The following is a 15,836-nucleotide window of genomic DNA, read 5'->3' as shown; positions in this document are numbered from 1 at the left end:
TTCCTCCCCTAATGCTTAATTATCTCCATGTGGGCATTATGATGGTGTGTCATTGAAAGTATTAAAAATTTAATTAATTGCTTGACAGTTACATCTTATAGAAACTACAATGGTGATAATCTTTTTAAATTTTTAAATTTTTGGTTCAAACGAACCTAACTAATCACAGAGCAACCACAAAATCTTCAAATTGCAAATTAGACACCATAAAGTATAGCTACCAATTACAGATTTTAGTGTTTTTATATTCTCTAGCAACAAACTGCCGAGTCTAAGGAAAACTCAGCTAAAGCATTCTGTCCTTTCCTGATCTCTACTATATATGCTACTGGAAGATTTTAAGCTTTGCCATAGAGATATGGCTAGAATGACAAGTTAAAAAGGAAGTATTCCGACAAGGCAAATATTTAATTACAAACCATAGAAGTTCAATATATTGAATGTGTCAGTGTTTGCATTTTATAGTCAAATGGCGTAAAATTTTATTAGTGTTCTATAATAATCATTGCTTACGCTGGCTTACGGTAATTTTCTTAGTATATTATCATTAGTTCCTTACATGGATCTGGGCTTGTAGCTGCTAAGATTGAGTTTACCATTCAGTTAATCTGAAAATGAATAGTAATTTAAAATTAAATTTTAATGGTCTTTTGACATTACAATGCAATGAGTCTAGCTCAGTTTTTAAATCTTGACATAAAAAGGACAAAGAAAGGATTTTACATTATGTTTTAATATTGCCCCCTCTGTCATTTCAGATAAGACCAGAAATCCCTACTCCCGATGAGCTAGATGAAGACGAAGATGACGAGGGTGGCGAAAAAGATGTGGATCTTTCTATTCCTGGCTCTTGCTATCTCAGACTGTTGTCACTTACTGCTCCTTTGGTTTTACCAGGTGACTCCTGTTCAGTGGCATGGCAGCTAGCATTTTTCAGGGATTTTACCTGTCTGATTGTGTTTCTTTTGTGATGTACACATACATACACTTTAATTATAGCCCACTTTCTATCTGAAAGGCACAACATATCCATCTGTTGTGGAGGTACTGCTTCAGTTAGGAATGGTGTTCAGAACACACTGAAAAGCGTTAGAGTCGAAGAAAATTGAACCAGAAAACTAGTTTAAACAACCATTTTCAGTGAGAAATTAAAATTCATTTCCAAAGCTATATTCTACCAGACAAATTTGCAATGGGACTTCAAGTCACTGGCTCCAATAATGGTTCTTTATCCTACAAGCTAAATGAAAGGATGGTTAGAATCTTCAGAGATTTATGGGGTGCTTTCATTATGAATTTATTCTTTCTTTAGAATTATTCCAAAGATGGTATCAATATTTGAGAGCTGCAAATTGATGGTTTAAAAAATGGATTAAATTGTATGATCATTACGTTTTGATAAAAAGCTTACAGGACCTTGACATTTAAAAAAATTATTCTAATTATATCTAATTATTCTAATTCAGTCTTAGCTAACATTTTGCCGAGCATGCGTTTATTACCTTGTTCAGGCCCAATCCTACCTTAATTGTACATGGACGTAGAAAGTCTGTTTCTGAAAATTAAGGTCAGTACACTTAAGAAGTGTCATCTGGTCAATCATAGTGTCAATATCCTATACCAGGGGACATTTTTCCCTTGGTTTCACCCCACATGGAGATTTCCTGAGGAATTAAGGCAAATATATATTATCCATTTCTAGACAAAGCTCGTGTCCCAAATTCCTGCCTCCTTTCATTAGAGAAAACGGAAACGAGGCAGCATAGACCAAGAGCGCAGCCTTCCATTTCTCTTGATGTCCAGAACAAGCCTTAACGGTGTGTTCCCTGGTCCTCTATCTTCTGTTTTTACCCACTCCCGGAAGGTGCTTCAGAGTCTGGGACCCCTTTGGCGTTTTAATAGTCAGTCCCAGGAAGGAAATAGCTTTGTTATCCGAAGTTTCTCCTGTAACCCAAAATCGCCTTAGAGGTAAAAGTTCTTTTGGGCTTTTTAAATGACGTCATTCCTAGTGACGTGGGGCCTTCCCTCCAGTTTTCTTGTAGTGGAAAAAGGAGAAGGTGTGGCCAAGGTGAGCTGTTGCTTCCCTCCTCTTAGGATGTGGTAGCCATTAGCCTGTTCTACGTCATTTGTTCTTGATGGTTGCAAGTGCTTTTCCGTGAGAAAGAAGGGGAGGATTTGAGTTCAGCAACTTTATCTGTTTGAGAAAACTCAGTCATTAGACTCTGGTGGGGGTGCTGTTCATGCTGGCTGTGTCTGGCACACTCACCGCGGGCAAAGGTCTGTATTTTTCCGTGCCTCGCTTTCCCTGCAGTTACTGGACTACTCAAAAAAGAACCAGGGGCAGGTGCCAGCCCTAGGACTGTGGACCTTAAAAGGTACAGGGTAGCTAGTATAAGATCTCTAGTTGTAGCAGCCAGAAAACCCAACTGCACTGTCAGTGAATCCTGGTCCTTTTCTTCTCCTCTTTCCTTTCAAGTAAACACAAAAGCAGCTGCAGTGTGAGTCCAGTAATTTGCGTTATGTTAAATGGGGATGTTACTGGTATTTATTTTTTGTTTTGACACAATTTTAGGATTCAAAGATGTTGTGAATACACTTTAGAGGGCTCCTGTATACTGTCACCCAGCTGCCCAGCAGCTCACATAGTTCATTATTCAAACCAGGAAATTCACATTGATACAAAGCAGGTAACTGAAGTATAAACCTATGAGGATTTCCCCAGTTGTTGCTTTTTCCATACAGTGTACACACTTTTTGGTTTAACTTTTTTTTTTTTTTTTTGCTTGGCATAGTGTCTCTGATATTTATCCCAACACTGGCCTGTCTCGATTCTTCTTAATCGCTGAATAATATCCCACTGTAGTAGGCACCAGTCTGTCTACACACTTGTTAAAGGACATTGGGGTTGTTTAAAAAATTTGTGTCTAACACTCTGTTCTGCAGATTTTCCGCTCTTTCAAGTTCTCACGTGGTCACCTGGAGGGTCGGGGCAGGGCCCCGACAGGGTGGAAAGATTCCTGGTGGCTGGCTTAGTGGTTGGGGAAGAGGGCGCTGTATGATCACTTACACTCATGGTATCATCCCCTCATTTAGACTGTTTTCGGGGCTGGAGTTAATTTGAGAAACCTTAGTTCTCTGAAGAGCTTGACACATTCCCGAGTTAGCGTGTGTACAGTGTGTACTTACCTCCTGACTTGTGCGAGCTTTTGCCAAAATAGGACCCCTTCGGAGAAAGCATGAAATGACCTTCTCTCACCATAGCTCCTCTGTCCTCACAAACATGATTCTTTGCTACATTCTGGGAAGTTTGTGCTGAAACTTCACGTGAAGCAGTCACCCACGTGCGTCCGTATCGGATACAGTTGGATGCTACTCATTTCTTTCATTTAGACCATGTATTCATCAGGGTCTTGACAGAAAAGGCACATTGTGATGGAGTCCGTGAGCGTTTACAGCAGGGACTCTTGGCAGTTGTGTGGTCAGGGCCGCAGGACATTCCCAAGCAGTGGTGCTTTAACCCGGAGTGGTTAGCGCCCCTCCCCCTGAAGCGGTAAGGGAAGAGAGATAGCGGTTTGGAGACTGAGGGAGAGCATCCTGTCACAGTGCTGCCAAAGGGGAGCCAAGGCCTGCAGAAGAGGGGTGCAGGCAACTTGTAGCCATCCCGCGGGAGGGGGGCTGGGAATTCATGCCCTGACCTCATTCTGTTTCCATCCTCTGACCTCCTGCGAGTGTCTCCCATTGGATAAAAGCCAACTAGAAGCCCAAGGACAAGGGAGCCTGATTATTCTTCCAGGTCATGGAGCAGGGTTGAGAGGGTGGAGGTGGGGGTCGGGAGGGGTAAATAGAAAATGTCCCACAGAGGTGTTCTCTGGACTTTGAATGGAGAAGCGTGGTCGCATCTGGGAAGGTTCTATACAGGAAAGACAGAACTGGGCATGTAATAGAGGCTCCAGGGCACACTTGCTGCCTTTAATGTAATCATGGTCATTTAAAGCAGACTTTTCAGTGTATTAAGAATGAAATTCCAGTCTCAGGAGACAGACCCTTCCTTTTTGTTCCTATGAGAGGCACATGCAGTGGTTTTCTTTTTTTGTTTTCCACACATTTTTTAAGGTTTCATGTTTCTGTTGTTTTTGTTTCTGCATTGGCAACCTCTAGTGGTCCTTAGAAAAATAACACTTGATAGAACCTCTAGTCTTCTCAAGAATTTTGTTTGGGTATCCTATTGTCTTCTGAGCCCATATTTGTGTTGATAATAACTAGAAACTTTAAGCAATAAAATTTGGGGCTTAACTAGGATCACAAACAAAGAAATCATGAACTAATATTTTGGTTTTTTAAATAATTGTCCTGATATTGCTACAGAATGATGGAGAGTCGTAAAGGACCTCTCTGATAATACCTAACTGACAAGAAGGAACTGGTCCCATGGAAATCTGAGACTAGCGTGTTCCACTAGTGGGAGGAATAGGATGTACAGTGGCTCAGACTTCGATATGAGCTTTGTGTTATTGCAAAATAGAAACAAAGGCCATGTGGCAGTACGCCCTTAACACTTAGCTGGCAAGGAGGGTGCTTGGCAAAGATGAGGTCAATGGGAGAGTCAAGGGCTGGGTCATATAAAGCCTTGATCATTGTCAGAAGTGTTAATGCTATTCCACGTATGGTGAAAAAAAAATCACTGGACGATGTCTGGGAAGGGAAATCAGATTCTGGCTTCTGGGCAGAGGATAGTTTGTAGGGATGGTCATGAAGAGAAGACACCAAGAAGCTAGTTTTATTTAAATTTGTCCAGATGAGGAGCAGAGAAGATAATAACTGGCCAAGTAGCAGTGAAAATAAAGAGAAATGCATGGGTCCAGGATATATTTTTAAAGATAGATTTAGAAGGACTTGTTAATGGATTACATGTGAGAAGTATGAGAAAGAGAGGAATTAGAATATCTAAGTTTTTCAGCTTGAGTAACTGGGTGCCATGTTCTAATTTGGGAAGACTAAGAAAGGGATGATGTCCAAGAGTTCCCTGCTTACTTTGTGAAGTTTGGTTTGAAATAGAGCTGTGTGTGTGTGTGTGTGTGTGTGTGTGTGTATAAGTGTGTCTATATACACTTATACACTTATACACTTATACAACATCCAATTCACTGATGGCCTGACCAGAATAGGCGGCTAGAAAAAGAGTGAATTTACTCTTTCCTTAGCCAGGACATCCATCTCCTCTGAATTACATCCATCTCCTACTGAATTACACCAGCACTCTTTCTGGACCTCCACCTTGCAGACAGCAAGATCATGGGACTTCTTATCCTCCAGTGTATATAGACACACTTATACTACACTTATACTTTATGTATAAGTGTATATATATATCTATATATAAGTGTATATATATCTATATATAAGTGTATATATATCTATATATAAGTATATATACATACACACACACATATGTGAGTTAACAATGAATGATTGTCTCCTAACAGACTGTATTTACTCTACTTTTGATCTCCTTTCATCTCTTTCAGCCTTAGAGGAATTTTTTACAACTCTTGTGAAGCAGGAAATGGTAAATATGCCCCGTGGAGTCTATCACTCTGCATTAAAAGGAGGTCCCCGGTCCGACCAAGGAAAAACTGTAGCAGGGATCCCCAATTTTATATTGAAGATGTATGAGACCAATAAGCAGCCAGGTTTGAAACCTGGCCTTGCAGGTAAGTACAGCACATGGTATCAAAGTACAAGTTCTGAGCCTAAGGATTGCACTTCCTCTTCCAAGCTGGGTGTGATAGGTCATGGCAGAGCGTACCTGTTGCTAACATTTTGACACACCTGGACAAATGACAAAAATAGACCGTATTTTAAAGGCACCAGAGAAGTGTAGAAGCAAAGACAGGTAGACTAAAACCACAGCATGAGGAGAAAGAATACTTTAGAAGTGTGCCTCTGCTGCCCCATGGGAGACAGTCACTGATTTTGGTTGTATGCTAGGACCGGGGCTTGGCCCAAGAAGAGGTCTGTTGCAGTATATAGAGAAACCAGTGGAGCTTTTATTTATTTATTTTTTAAAGATTTTCTTTATTTATTCCTGAGGGGGGGGGGGCAGAGGCAGAGGGAGAAACAGAATCTGCACTGAGCAGGGAGCCCGATACGGGACTCAATCCCAGGACCCTGGAATCATGACCTGAGCCACAGGCAGACATTTAACCATCTGAGCCAGCCAGGTGCCCTAACACCAGTGGAGCTTTTAGTGGTTCCATGGACCTAGAGTGATGTGATGGCTCATTTTCTATGTCACTTTGGGCTAAGTGATACTCAGGTAGCTGGTAAAAATTACTTGTTGATGTCTTTGAGGGTGTTTCCAGAAGAAGTTAGCATTTGAATGAGTAGACTGAGGAAAGAAAGTCACCCTCACCAGTGTGGATGGGCAACAACATCCAATTCACTGATGGCCTGACCAGAATAGGCGGCTAGAAAAAGAGTGAATTTACTCTTTCCTTAGCCAGGACATCCATCTCCTCTGAATTACATCCATCTCCTACTGAATTACACCAGCACTCTTTCTGGACCTCCACCTTGCAGACAGCAAGATCATGGGACTTCTTATCCTCCATAATCATGGGAGCCAATTCCTATAATAAAGCTCCCCATTTAGAGAGAGAGAAAGGGCTGGGGAGAGGGAGAGGTTGGGGGAGAGATTGAAATTGAGATTCTGGTTCTCTGAAGACTCTGATGAACAGAAGTGAGAAACCAGAGTTTTCTCAAAAGCTAGCTGATAAATTTTGAGTTTGCCCTGAAAGTTACAGAACTAGGCTGGAGCTTATGAGAGGCGGTGAAGTCTCCGGCCTCTCTGTGTGCAGGAAACAAAGAAGAGCTAGGACAATGGGCCTGAAAACAAAGCCCAGGAGTAGCCAGGAATTGATACTGAAGAGCTATGCCTCTTTTCACCTGGGAGCACTTACTTATTCTGGCCTCAGCTGGAGACTGAATTTCAGGCTTGACCTTTACTAGAGGCTGGTACAGGAGGCAGAGAAACCCACAGAGATCTTGTCATTCATGGGGTGTCTGAGCAGTGGAACCAGGGACTTGTGGAACCTCAGACACATAGCCTATTTCTCCCTATTTGTCAAATTTTGAAGGTTTATGGGATGGGAGGTTAAAGAGATAAACTGAAATCCTCAGAGGACCCATCTGAATCTCTCTTAAGCTTTCCGTATTGAGGAGACCAATTAGGCTGTCAGATGAAAATCTTGGGGGAGGCATGCCCTAGGAACAGGGGTTGAACCAGAGGTAGACTGAGAATTACCAAAGCTATAATCAAGCCTAACCCAGTTCAGTCTCTGATTCAATTTAAATGATCATTCCTTTATTCTATGTACCTGAAAGAAGGCAGCTGAAACTCCTCTCTGAGTTAAAAAAAAAAAAAAAAAAAAAAGAAAAGAAAAGAAAAGAAAAAAATCATTTAGATTTTCTGTGTTTCCTTTGTATACTGTCCAGGATTCAATGAAAAGGTATTGGATGTATGAAAAAGGAAAAGCTTTAAAATGAAGGGGACATTTCAGGGAGATAAAGAAGTCATTCCATTAAGAAAATATCACAGTACCAGTGTACACAAAATAGCATCATTTTTAAACTATATGAAAACCATTCACAAAACTAAAAAAATGAACAAACCTTCCAGAAGGGAGGTGGGTGGGGCCTGGGTAAAAAGGTGATGGGGATTAAGGAATACACCTGTTGTGATGAGTGCCAGGTGTTGTATGGAAGTTTTGAATCCCTGTGTTGTACACCTGAAACTAATATTATACTCTTTGTTAACTACCTGGAATTTAAATTTTTAAAAATGGGCAAACCTATAATAATAGTGGGAAACTTTAAAATAATTTTTATTTATTAATTTTTGAGGGGGATAGAGTGAGCACAAGCTCAAGGAGAAGGAGAGGTAGAGGAAGAAGCAGGTTCCTCTCTGAGTGGGAAGCTGGACATGGGATTCGATCCTAGGATCCTGGGATCATGACCTGATCTGAAGGCAGATGCTTAACTGACTGAGCCACCCAGGCATCTCTAAAAAATGTTTTAAAGTGGGATACCTAGGCGGCTTAGTTGATGAGATCAATATAATCTTGATACTGAGAACAAGAAGGGAATATTATAAAGCAGTCTTTTCTATTACACATAGTTGTAAAAATACCACCAAAATACATTAGAAAATTGAATTTAGCAATAAAGCTAATACAAGTGAGGTTAATTTAATGTCTGAAAATCAGTATAATTAAGTGCTTTAATAGAAAAAGGCATAACAATCTTTAGATAATCTCGGTAGATGCAGAAAAAGCCTTTGAAAAATTTTATTCATTTACAAATGAATAAGGCTCATAAATAACTGATAATTTGAATACGGTAACTGCTAATTTTTTAAATCTATTTTTTCTTTCCATAGATACCAGTAGTCAAAAATCATAATTTGCTTAGCAAATTAATTTCTAATCTCTACCCAAGGGCACCTGGGTAGTTCAGTTGGTTAAACATCTGTCTTCGGCTCAGGTCATGATCCCAGAGTCCTGGGATGGAGCCTTGAATCAATCTCCTGCTCAGCGGGAAGCCTGCTTCTCCCTCTCCCATGCCCCCTGCTAGTGTTCCCTCTCTCCCTGTTTCTCTCACTCTTTGTCAAGTGGGTAAGTAAAATATTTAAATAAATAAAAAAATAAAATCTCTCTGTCCAGATTGATTGAATATGGATTACTGAGACTCTTGGAATCTAATTAAGTTTTTCCATAAGACATGTTTTTATAAGTTGTTTCCCCCCTCCCCTCAGGTGGTATGTTATTTTGTTACGATGTTTCAACCTATCAGAGTAAAGATGGCAAACCTTTGAATCGACTGATGGCCAGTAGGGGGCGAAGTTTCAAACAGACCTCACTCGCTCTGGTCCATGAGGTAGGTGCCTCCCTGTACTGTGTAACAGGTTCTTCTTGCTTGTATATATTGAGGGGTTCCCCCTCTTCAGTTTATGGGCATGAAATTTAGTGTGTATTTTTTCAAAGATTTTACTTATTTATTTGAGAACGAGAAAAAGATACCAAGAGAGGGCATGAGCGGGGTGAGGGGTTGCAGGGAAAAGCAGAAGCAACCTCCCCCCTAAGGGGCAAGTCTGACGCAGGGCTCGATCTTATCACCCTGGGATGACGACCCGAAGGCAGACGCTTAACCGACTGAGCCAACCCGACGCCCCTGTACGTTGCTTTTAAAGGAAACCAAAAAAGTTGACCCAGTTGAATACTAAAATATTTGGATGTATTTCTGAAAGAAAGTGGCACACTTCTTCCATTGCCCAGCCTTATTATTATGGAGTGGTATGTAGTAATTTGGTTTATTTCATCATTGTTTAACGTGTATTGTTCACTATAAGTACCAACTTATTGTTTAAAGAAATAATCTTGCCCGTTCCTTGATTTGAATCCTTTGCAAGTATGTAGGGCACTAGTGTATATATTTTGTGAATGTCGGGAATTAACAGTAAATAAAAGTGTTTAAGGAAAAAAAAAACCTTTGGTTTTAGTGTTTATTCTGTTTTTCCTTTAGGCTACCCTACCCTTTTCAAATAAAGTTAGGTGATGCCACGAGATGATTTGTATAAAGTCTGATCATACCAGATTATAGCAACACCAGAGGGAAGAGAGAAGCTGGACAGCATGTGGGAAGTGTGTTCTTTGGTATTACTGTTAAGCACTTGATGACTTATTGTGGTGAATTTAAACTAAAATAAGTGAATAACAAAGTGTCATAGCAAAGAGATTTATTTTATATAATTTAGACATGATAGGTTATATACCACTTGTAAATGAAGATAGGAATTTTAAAATGTTTAACAATTTGATGTTAACTTAGAGCTAAGACAGTATGTTTGTACTAAATCTCATTTTGGTGTGTAATTTATAAATCTTGGCATCAGTCTTTTGGCTGGACTATATGCTGTATCTTCCCAGTTGCCACCAGTAGCATATCCAGTTTTTAGAGGGCTGTCTTTATTCGGTGCCACCCATGCTCTTTCATGTATTTAATTAGAGTTGAAATTATGCAAATATTTGGTTCAAAGCCTTTTTTGTCTAATTCAGTGTCTTTGCTTAACTAAGGAAGGACTAACGATCTGGGAGGAAGAGCGGTTTAATTTCATGAAAAAGAGAACACAGTTTCTAGATCTGTTTTCCTTTACATCTTTATACTTGCTATGGACAAGGGAGAAATTTGGTACCTTTTTGTGTTTGTCAGCTGTGCACCTAGGAGATTGAAGGATACTTAATCACATACTTAAAGTGTTAAGTAATAATGGAAAGCTGATTTTAAAAGTCACCATCAGAACAGAAACAAGAAAAAGTGTTAATATGAGGAGTAGCAGAAGGCAGTCTAATAAATTTCAGCATATGGCATCAGAATTTATTAAGTGTGCCTTGGATATGAACAAAGTATTTGGGTTAAGGTACTTGTTGCTTGTGTTGTAGAATGCCTAGAAAATTTCAAAGAGACGAAAAAATGATTCTTTTAGGAGTCATTTAGAAGATATTTTGGATAGAATTTTGTCAAATCTATGGTAGGATTTTAGTTTGGATTCATCTTGCTGTAATTCATTAAAAAAAAAGAGGCAGAGGGATGCCTGGGTGGCTCAGTTGGTTAAGCAGCTGCCTTCGGCTCAGGTCATGATCCCAGCGTCCTGGGATCCAGTCCCACATCGGGATCCTTGCTCAGCAGGGAGCCTGCTTCTCCCTCTGCCTCTGCCTGCCATTCTGTCTGCCTGTGCTCGCTCTCGCTCCCTCTCTCTCTCTGACAAATAAATAAAATCTTTTAAAAAAAGAGGCAGAGATAGTGAACGAATCATACAGTTTCTCAAACTAGGTGACACAAATAATGCGAATTTTAAGATCTGGTTAGAATAATAATTGCAATGATAATAGCTAATAACCAGCTCAGGTATTTTAAAACTTGCGCACGCGCTCTCTCTCTCTCTCTATTTATTGAATATTGAATATATATTAAATATATATTGAATATATATTTATTGAATATATATTGAAATATATATTATTTATTGAAAATTTATTGAATATTGAATACATATATTGAATATTGAAAAAAACATATCTATACTCACTTAATCTCTAACACTGTGAGGCTGGTACTGCTAATGTGTCTGAGATCACAGAGCTCGTAAGTACAGAAGCCTGGAAACTGAACCCAGGCAGTGTGATTCAGGATGATCCTTGAATTACTCTACACCATACCAAGTTAAGCAGAGAGCATTTTAAAAATATCTTTGAATCTTCCCAAGATGCCTGTAGTATTTCTTTACTCTTCTCCTTGTTTCTAGATTTTCTTCTGTTGGGATCCTTTTGGTGCTGTTGCAGGTGATGTTTCTTCAAACTTCTTTGGGTTCTTATTGCTTCTGAGTCTTTTTATTTTAAAAATGTCTGTAATGAGAGTTTCAGTTGGTTTATTCACCCATCGATGGACTCTTGGGTTGTTTCCGGTTTTGGGCAGTTATGATGAAGCTGCCGTAAGTGATTCTCATATAGGTGTATGTGTGGACACCTGTTTTCATTTTTTTGACTAAAGGAAGATGTAGGAGTGGAATTGCTAGGTCATATGATTAGTGAATGTAACAAACTATCAAACTTTTCTTTTTCTTTTTTTTACTACCCAATTTTTCTAGTGACTGTCCCATTTTGAGTGCCTCGCGGCAATGTGAGGGAGTTCCACTTGTTCTGTCTCTTTTTTTTTTTAAAGCTAGCCATTCTCATAGATGGAGAGTGGTTTCTCTTTTGTGGTTTTATGTTTCCTTAATAGCTGTTGATGTCGAGCATCTTTTTAGGTTTTTTGTTTGTTTGTTTGTTTGTTTTGCCAGTCATACTTTTTCTTTCATGAAGTATTCTGTTGTTTTGCCCGTTTTTTAACCAGATTTTTCTTTTTTAATGGGAGTTCTTCATATATTCTGATACAAATTCTTTATTAGAAATGTGTTTTTCAGTTTGTTTTTTAAACCAAATCTTAACTTGTCTTCTTATTTCCTTGGCAGTGTCTTCTGAAGACCGAATGGTTAACTTTAAAGAATTCCAATTCATCAAGGTTTTCTGTTTATAGTCCTTGCTTTTTGTTGAAACCAAAGCCTCAAAGATCTTCTGTTTTCTTTTTCTCTCCTGTATTTTCTTCATTTTTTTTCAAAAATCGAGGCATAATTAATGTGCTGTGAAACCAACTCATTTAATGTGTGCAATTCTGTGGTTTTAGCATATTCACTGATTTGTGAAACCATTCGCACAATTTTAGAATGTTTTCATCTCACCAAAAAGAAATTCTGTACCTGTTAGCAGAGAGACTCCATTTCCCTCTTGCCCCAGCCTCCAGCAACCACTAATCCACTATTCTGTCTCCATAGTTCGTGTATTTTGGACGTGACATATAAATAGAATCATGCAATATGTGGTCTTTTTTGTCTGACTTTTTTCACTTAGTATAATGTTTTCAGAGTTTATAGATGCTATAGCATGTGTCAGGACTTCATTCCTTTTTATGGCTGAATAATATGCCATTATATGAATCTACTGTGTATAGTTTATCCGTTAGTCCTTTGATGATCTCCTGTGTTTACGTATGAAAGTTTTTATACTTTACAGTTCCATTCTAGCCTAGGATCTGTATGAGTTAACTTTTCAGGAGCTATGACTTACATTTATTGAATATACCACCCTTTTTTCACCAAATCACCTCTGTAGAAAATTGTCCATATGTATGGGTCTACTACTTATTTTTTTTTTTTAAGATTTTATTTATTTATTTGAGATAGCAAGAGAGCATGAGCACACAGAGAGGGAGAGGCAGAGGGTAAAGCAGACTCCCCACCACGCAGGGAACCTGACTCACGCCTCCATCCCAGAACCCTGGGGTCATGACTTGAGCCAAAGGCAGACGGTTAATCGACTGAGCCACCCAGGCGCCCCTGCATGGGTCTACTTCTGCACTCAGTTTTATTCCCTTGATCTTTGTGTGTATACTTTAACTAAAACCACACAGCTTAATTACTGTTGCTTTATAGAAAGTCTTGAAATCAAGTAATACGAGTCCTCCAATTTTGTTGTTTTAAAATTTGGATATCTTAGGCTTTTGGCTTTTCCATGTAAATTTTAAATCAGCTTTGAGAAACCACAGAAAAGCCTGCTGTAATTTTGGTTAGAAATGTATTGAATCTGTAGATCAATCTGGGAGAGAATTGACGTCCCACTTAGTCTTTAAACTCGTGAACAAGATATTTGTATCTTTCCATTATTTTAGGTCAGTGTTTTGTTTTATTACAAATCTTATGCACATTTTGTTAAATTTAATGAGTATTGCATGTCCCTAAGTATTTTGATGCTACTGCATCTAATTAACTGTTTTTTCCTTTGTGTTAATTTGCATCTGCCCATTGCTAGTATATAAACAGATACTTTTCTGACTTTACTAAACTCACTTACATGTTCTTGTTGCTTTTTGTAGCTTCTTTTTGTTTTTCATTGTGATGTGTGTGAATAGAGAATATCTTTTAATTTTTTTTCTTTCTGATGTTTGTGCCTTTCGTTTTTTTTCTTGCCTGATTACACTGAATAGGGCCTTCTAGTACAGTGTTGAACTGGAGTGGTAAGAGCAGACATTTCTTATCTTATACACAGTCTTGCGGGAAAACATTCAGTGTCTTAACATTAAATATGATGTTATGTTTAGCTTATTTTAGTATAAAGATTTTATAGATATCCTTTATCAGGTTTGCAAAGTTTCCTGTTATTCCTAAGTTGCTGAGGGCTTTTTATCACAATTTTGTCAAATGTTTTGTTCTGTATCTATTCAGAAGATTGTATGCTTTTTAAACTTGTTGATATGATGAATTATTTTGATTTGTCTGAGTGAACCAGATTTTCATTCTAGGAATAACTCCTTGTAATCCTAATGTATTATCCTATTTATATATTGCTGAACTTTGTTTCGCTGGTAATATTTTGTTAAGGATTTTGGCATCTGTGTTCATGAGGGATATTTTTCTATAGTTTCCTTTTATTGTCTTTGCCTGAAACATAGCTGTGTATTGCTATCCGAATAATTTTTCCTTAAATGTTTGGTGGAATTTTCCCGTGAAACCATTTGGGGTTGGAGTTTTCTTCAGGAATGTTTATAACTATGAATTCAATGTATTTAATATAGGAGTCTGTTCACACCGATCTATCCATCTTCCTACTAATCCTGACAGGGGTGTGTGGGTGGCAGCAGACACGACAGTTAGTGTCTGTCTCCTGTAAAGTGTAAAGTTCATAAAATCAGGGAGCTGGTTTTGGTCACATGTAGCTCTAATGCCTGGTATTCCTGGGACACAGCACATACTTCGTAGACCTTTGTCAAGTTAATGGTTTGAATCCTTTTGAAACATGGATGTGCCTCAGACTTTGTATGTGCATTTAGTGTGATGGTTTCCTTTTTCCAGAAATGTTGTTAATAAACTGATGCTGAATCTAATCATCATTGAGGTCTTACTAAGAGGTGACATTATTATAATTTGAACGGCTTTTATGTGCTGTTTCATGTCATTATTCACTTATGTGAATAGATGTAGCCTTTCCCCCTTTTCTCCCTGCCCAAGGTTACATATACTTCCAGGATATGCTGTGGCCTTCTTAATGCCTACCAGTAGGTGGGTGAGTGTGTGAATCGGGAAGAGAACTTTGTTTTGAATGTCCTGAAAGCTCTGCTCTTCGTATTCTGACCTATTTGCTTTACATAATTGTCAGTATTTCTCAAGACCTGTGTTCATTAAATCAAGTAATTTTCATTATGGAGAACTAGCTATTTCATCTGTGATGGATTCTTTTGGAGATTATTATATTCCCTTCTTTCTGAAAACTTTTTTTTTTTTTTACAATTTTTTTTTTGTAAATTGACTTTTCTTTAAGTGAAACTCTCCCATGGGACTTTCAGAAGACTTGAAAATCTAAGTGTCCTTGGACTTTGACCTGAAATGCCAGGAGAAGTTCTGTATTATCATTGCCCTGCTTAGATTTTTCTAAACCTGAAGTGCCCCCTCCCTCTCTCTGTTTCTTTGAACAGGGACAAGCAGGGGTCATTTCAGACCTACTAGGGGTTCTCCAACCTCAGGTGACCGTCCTCTTCTGCTCCGATTTATGACTCCACTTTTCCATCCTGAGACTGATTCCTCTTGATAAGGAAGCTGAAGGTGAATGACAGGTTCCTTCCCTGAAATTTGCTGCCTGTCTTGTCATCCTTTGGCATTTCTAACTCTGACGTGACACTCTCACCTAAATTGGATGATTGTGATCTGTCCCTGGATGGGAATGGCAGTCTTGCTTCATTATTCCCTCCATCCTTGGGCGCATGCAAATTTTCCTGATCCTGCTGCTGTCACCCAATATTTCTGCCTCTGCATTAGGTAATGAGCTCTTTTTTCATTCTTGTTTCACCACAACCTTATCTGGACTTACTGGTAGAACTATTCTGTGAAATCTGTCTCTTCCTTCCTTCTTTCCTTCCTTCCTTTTGTGTTGATTATCATTTGATTCTTTTTGTCCTATAAATTAATTTTGCCTTTCTTTTGCCTTCTGTGGATTTTTTCCCTAGATAGGTGGGCTATAACCCATAATTTGAAATACAAAGAATACATTTGCCTTTTTCTTTCAGTTCCTTCTTTATTTAAAAACCTATTTTTTAGGAAGAACGTGGAGTAGCATTAGCATTCATGCAATATGAAACAATTAGATGGAAATTCTGAATAATAATTGGGAGAAGTGGTATCTATGCTTATTACACAT

The 15,836-nt window shown here is 38.7% G+C and overlaps 1 protein-coding gene across 3 annotated transcripts in view; it reads left to right on the top strand.

Moving 5' to 3' along the window:
* Positions 1-15,836, top strand: part of FOCAD (focadhesin) — a 302,980-nt gene that overhangs the window by 201,027 nt on the left and 86,117 nt on the right. For all 3 annotated transcript variants that reach the window (XM_059411566.1, XM_059411567.1, XM_059411568.1), the window contains 3 exons: positions 759-897; positions 5,526-5,711; positions 8,813-8,934. In XM_059411566.1, coding sequence (XP_059267549.1) covers positions 759-897; positions 5,526-5,711; positions 8,813-8,934 — 447 coding nt within the window. The remainder of the gene's footprint in view (positions 1-758; positions 898-5,525; positions 5,712-8,812; positions 8,935-15,836) is intronic.

The sequence above is a fragment of the Mustela nigripes genome, chromosome 9 (assembly GCF_022355385.1).
Source record: "Mustela nigripes isolate SB6536 chromosome 9, MUSNIG.SB6536, whole genome shotgun sequence".
NCBI lineage: Eukaryota > Metazoa > Chordata > Mammalia > Carnivora > Mustelidae > Mustela > Mustela nigripes.
The sequence above is the reverse complement of the archived record's forward strand: the minus strand, read 5'-3'. Positions and strand labels throughout refer to the sequence as shown.